Source organism: Drosophila santomea, chromosome 3R (genome assembly GCF_016746245.2).
Source record: "Drosophila santomea strain STO CAGO 1482 chromosome 3R, Prin_Dsan_1.1, whole genome shotgun sequence".
Classification (NCBI taxonomy): domain Eukaryota; kingdom Metazoa; phylum Arthropoda; class Insecta; order Diptera; family Drosophilidae; genus Drosophila; species Drosophila santomea.
Window position 1 is genome coordinate 28,946,683 of NC_053019.2, and position 5,741 is coordinate 28,952,423.

The 5,741-nt window shown below is 48.3% G+C and overlaps 1 protein-coding gene across 1 annotated transcript; it reads right to left on the reverse strand.

The window, feature by feature from the left end:
- Positions 1-2,780: 2,780 nt before the first annotated feature.
- Positions 2,781-3,677, reverse strand: LOC120451121. Its single transcript, XM_039634540.1, has 2 exons — positions 3,153-3,677; positions 2,781-3,077 (listed from the first exon to the last, which is right to left on the reverse strand). The coding sequence occupies exons 1-2, from the start codon at positions 3,297-3,299 to the stop codon at positions 2,868-2,870; spliced, it is 357 nt and encodes a 118-aa protein (XP_039490474.1). The 5' UTR covers positions 3,300-3,677; the 3' UTR covers positions 2,781-2,867.
- Between the last annotated feature and the right edge of the window lie 2,064 nt (positions 3,678-5,741).

Here is a 5,741-nt window from a genome sequence, read left to right on the forward strand (position 1 = left end):
TTGACGGCGGCGACGAAAGTTGGTTACTATCATCCGACGAGATAGATAGTACTGTTGCCCATCCTTCATTTATGTCTCCATTATGGCCGTCCATTTTGTTGTTGCGTTTCGTGTTTTTCACTTTAAATAGCTGCTGCACAGGCGCCACTGCCGGGTTAAAAAAGCTACTGACTTGCCGATTTGTGTTCGGAGCGAAGGCGGGCTGTTGGACTTCGATAAATCGACAGGAAAAAACACGGCTGGTACTCGATGTTATAGTATTTTTAACCACCTGATTGTTATCGATATCCCGCGAAGCTTTTACCGGCATCGGTAGCTGGTCTCACACTCCGATTTAAATTTGGAGCGTTGGCGGGCTGTTTGACTTCGATTAATCGGAAGGAAAAAAAAAAAAAAAAAAACATGGTTGGTACTCGATGTTCTAATATTTTTACCGCCAAATTGTTATCGATATACCGCGAAGCTTTTAACGGCTTCGGTATCTGGTCTCACACTCCGATTTATGTTTTGAGCGTTGGCGGGCTATTGGGCTTCGATATATCGGCAGGAAAAACATGTCTGGTACTCGATGTTCTAGCATTTTAACCGCCAAATTGTTATCGATGTCCCGCGACGCGTTTCCCGGTATTGTTGGCATTATCGGTAGCTGGTCCCACAACTCCTAGGCAAGAAGCGTGTGTAAATTGTGTAAGTGATTAAATGTGTTATAGTTTTGAGCAGTAATTAACAATATTATTGTTGCTTTCAGTGTCGTTGCTCACAACGCCGCTGTGGAGATGCCAGCATATAACAGGCAACGGCCCATCCGGACCGTCAACCCCAATGCATGCATTCCAACTGTGGCTGGCGAAAAGCATGCGGCGCAGTGTGACGTCATCAACAGGAAGAAGCCGGTTGGCCGTAAATGCAATTTTATACCAATCTGTGGGGGAAAAATTAATCAATACTTATTTTTTCCAGATCGGATTGTCGAATCATTTGCCGGTCCAATACGGTTTGGGCAGGGGCCAAGCTAGGAGTATGCCATCTGGCAGCTGCGGCAAAACATTGCCTTCTGCTAATTCCGCCGTTGCTGTTTTAGCTGCTAGTGAGTGTGTCACCGCCTACATGAGCCCGAAGAGCCGAGGGCTGGCGCCAGTTTGCATTTATGAGCCGCTGCCGTTGCTGCTGCAGGCATCGGAGAGGTGGGCAGCGTAGGCCTGCTTCCATCTTCAGGCTGCTGTCCGTCGGATGACCGTCGTCTTCTCCATCTAACAAGCCCCTGTTACCGGCCAGGGCCAGGCGAGGAGTACGGGACGTCTGAAAGTGCCGATGGTTTTTGCTGAGGATCCATTTCCTGCTACCGGTGCCGCTGGTGTTGTTGCTGCTGTTGCTGGTGAGTGTGTCGCCGCCTGATGCATTTCAACACACAAAATGTATTAGAAGGGGAGAAACTAATCCAGTCTTCTTTCTTCCAGGGTGACAAGCCACTGTTTGCTGGCACGTGATGATTGACCAGGTGCCAAGAAGAAGTCAAGTCGCAGGGAATTGTCAAAGGCCAAAAACACCCTCTGCTGCCGATGCTGAGGGCATCGGTGCTGATGTTGCTGCTGCTGCACAGTGAGTCGTTCAGGTGAGGGCTGGCGTCAGTGTTCGCAATTTGGACGTCTGTATCTTCTGCTGTTATTTCAGGATTTACTGTTCTTATTGCATGGCAAGCCTGTTGCCGCCGGCCGAAAGGACGCGCATTGGTGTCTCCAGTGTCTTCGCCCAGGCCTTCAGCCGGCTCCTGCCAAGCGTTTCAGACGGTCCCTGTGAAAGCCGCTGGTGCGCTGCATCATACAGCAGTTGAATTGGAGTTGTTTTGGACACAGCCATGCAGACGCCGCTGACCCTGCTGGCGCTGTTGTTGCTGCCGCTGATGTTCCAGTCTCTCCTCATTCATCTGGTTCGCAAAGCCCTGACGCTGCGTATGCGACCCCTGGTGCTGCTTCCCATGCTTCAGTAACTTCTCCTCCAGCTTATTGTTGGTGGGCGTGCATCGGGGGCGGATCCTCAAGTTTCCGGCGCTTCAGTCTCCACATCCGGGCTTTCAGAGAGGGCTTTTGTTGTTGCTTTTGCCGGCCTTGCTTCTGCTGATTGCTGTAGCTGCTGCCATTGTGGGCTAGACCTGTTTCTGCTGCTGTTGTTGTGTCGTGGAGGTTTGGTGAGAGAGATTGTAAGGAATGGAAAGAAAACTAATACATATTCTCTTTCTTTCAGGGAGGAGCGCTGATGAGGCGTCAGATGCAGCAGCAAATGGAGCCGTGAAAGCAGAAATACCGCAGGCGCTAAAGCCCCCGGTTGGAAAGGAAGAATGCGCCGCAGTCCCGCGTCTTCAACAGGAATACGCCAGTTTGCCACGAGTGATGATCCTGCTTGCGGTTCCTTTGCTGCGGCAGTTTCTGCTTTTGGGGCAAACATACACAGCATGCTGTTCAAGGCGCTATTCCGGCCACCGGATTTACGACGCCCCGCTTCTGCGTAGGCATACGCTGCCGGATCCTCCAGTTAATGGCGCTTCAGACCCCTAATGCAGGGCTTCCGGATTGGTGGACGTGGGCGGCATGTTGTTCTTCACCCTGTCGTGCTTCTGCTCGGTGCCGTTTCTGGCCTTGCCGGGATTATTGCTGTCGCATTAGGTGAGCCAAGCAGCTGCAAGTCGTCTGCTGCCGATGTTGTTGTAGTTGCTGCTGTTGGTGAGAAGGGTCGTAAGCTGAAGGGGAGAAATTAATCCGTGCTTCCTTCCTTATTCCAGGACGAAACGCCGGGAAAATTTGTCGGTCCAGTACAATTTGCCTGACCCCGAACGAGGAGTCGGGTCGTCGGAGAATGCCGAAAGGCTTCTGCTACAAAGTCTCTTCCTGCTGTTGCTGACGCTGTATGCTGTTCCCGCTGCTCGCTAGTGAGTGCATCGCCGCATCAAGATCTCGCTCAGCATGGGGGAGCTGATTAGCACGATGCCGCATATATGCCATGATGTGAGCTTCCCATCTGTGGCTGGAGGGAAAAAATCGCCGCAGTCCAGCGTCATCTGCATGAAGGCGCCGGTTGTCCAGGAAAGAAATTTAATCCAATAGCTAAAGGGAAAAAAAAAAAAAAAATAATCCATGCTTATTTCTTTTTTTTTCCAGAGCGAGTCTCCAGGGGCCAAGCGAGGAGTCTGGTCGTCGGAAGTTGCCAGATGGAATCTGCTGCGAAACATTATGCTGCTGCTGCCAATATTGTTGTTGTTGCTGCATGCTGGACTGCATGCACCATTGTTGCTGCATGGCAAGCATGTTGCCCCCGGTCAACCAGCTGAGCGTGATTGAAATGTTGCTGATGACGCCGTCTCATGGCCAAGCATTGCAGGCAGTCCTCATAAGCGCGACCGCCGCGTCGGCATAACACCGCCAAAAGGACCGATTGCTAAGATGGACTCGGTCACGCAGGGGGCGCCGACCCTACTGCCGCTGTCGTTGTTGCTTTTGGGGCAAAAGCGCGCCTCACACTAGAGCCCCGCCTCCTCAGGAAGACCGGATTTGCCATGCCGGCGTTGGGCTCAGGGTCATACAGGCCTACAGAAATGGTGGGTGTGGGCGGCGAAATGTTCAGCACACCACCAGGCCTCCTCCTCAACTGATTCTGGTCTTGCTGCTGCTGTTGTTGCTGACTTGGTGAGCTAATGCTTTTGTCAGTCGCCCGATGCGCTGTTGCTGTTGTTGTGATTTAGTTTATGAGAAAAGGAAAGTGAATTAAAACATGTTATCTCTCTTTTAGGTTGGAGCGCTGGTGTGTCGCCCAATACGGCAGCAGATGGATCCATAAGGAGCCAATAAGGCGGAAAGACCGCAGTCGCAAGTCCCTCGGTTGGAAAGTAAAGATGGATTTTCAATAGCGTCAGGAGAAATGATTTGAGAACGCAGCTTGTGCCATGCAGGCATAATTATTTTGTTAACCAGTAGGTGATTAGTTAAGTTAATTTTACCATAATATATATAAGCAGATTTCCCTTTTTATGTAACCTGTAACTTAGCCTTTAGCCTTTTTATATTTCTTTCCTCTCTTTTCAATATTTTGCCACCCCTTCCGCCAGTTTTGATTATTTCTGCCTTCTGCTCCTGTCCTGGTTTGTTTTGATTTAATTTTAGTCCCCTTCATAGTCGGGTAGGATTATTCGTTGTACATTTAATGGTTGCCCTCTGAATTTTTCTATAACTTCCTGCCTGGTTAGGTCGCCCTTTCTATATTGTTTATTATATCGGTTTATTTCCAATTCGCACCATCTATCTGGAGGCCACTTTTGGTTTTCCCTTTCTCTTTTTTCCCTTTCTTCCTGTTTTTTTATTCTTTTGAGCTCTTCCTCCTCTTCCTCTAGTCTCAGCAAGGTGGGGAGTTCAGTTAGATGCATTTGTCTTATTTTCTCTCTCTCGCTACGCTTTTTTACGGTTCTGCAGTCATCTATATCAGGGATTTTTAAGAGTTTAGGTGAGAGGGTAAGTCCAGTCTGCTTTTGCGTGATATGATCATTTGTCATTTTAAAGTACCTCTGCCTGCTTCTTTCTAGTCTGTTCGGGATATAGTGCCTAGAGAGAATCCTGCGAACAGCTATATTTGGGTGCGATTTTATAGTTTCTGAGAACCTGTGCATAGCCTGTTGATAGAATTCTTCTACTGTTTTGACGCCAAAAAGGTCCCTTATAGTTTGGTTTCTCGTATATCTTCCCGCTCTACATATGTCTCTTATTTTTCTGTTTTCCTCAACCTGGACCCTCCTTATCTGTGCATCTGTCACAAGGGGACCCCAAGCTGCTATGGCATACTGCCATATTGGTGATAAAACTGATTTAAGGATCAGTATCTTAGTTTTAGTAGGGAGTTTACTTCTTCCGTTTAGGATCCATGTCAATTTTCTGTAGGCTGTAGAGTATTTACCCAATAGCTTTGTGACGTGAGAGCTAAGGGTTAGCTTGCTATCAAGGGTTACGCCAAGGTATGATTGCTTGCTTTCCTTCTTTATTGTTTGACCCTTGATCTTCACATTCATTGAGTTTGTAGGTAAGTCGTTTTTTAATGTAAAAATGACATGTCCGGTTTTAGCAGCGTTTACTGAGATACCCCATTTGTCCGCCCAGTCCGAAAATGTCTTGAGGTAGTTTTCGTTGTTTCTTGTGGCGGCAGTTGCTAGTGTGTCTGAGCTGAGGACTATAGTGTCGTCTGCGTATGTTGAGAGCATAATTCTTTGTGTTGGTGAAGGGCGGTAGATATATGGGAGGGGCATGTCAGAGGAGAAGATAGAGTAAAGTAGTGGTCCGAGATTGCTTCCTTGAGGCACTCCTGCGCCTATTTGTCCTGTTCTCGAAGTCTCTCCTGCTTGGTCTTTAACTTCGAACGTTCTATTTGTAAGGTAGCTCTCCAGTATAATGTATAGGTTGTAAGGTAGGATCTTAGCTAATTTAAGTAAAAGGCCTTCGTGCCATACCCTATCAAAGGCCTCAGAGATGTCAAGGAAAACCGCTGAGCAGTATTCCTTCCGCTCGAAGGCCTCGAGGATGAACTGGGTGACCCTGGCTATTTGCTGCTCAGTTCCGTGCTCTTTTCTGAAGCCAAATTGGTGCAGTGGTATGGCTTTTTTGAATAGATCTACCCTGAAAAGTCTTTTTAGGAGTAGTCTTTCAAACATTTTAGAGAGTCCCGAGAGTAGACTAATCGGCCTGTATGACTTCGGCTCGTTTGAGCTT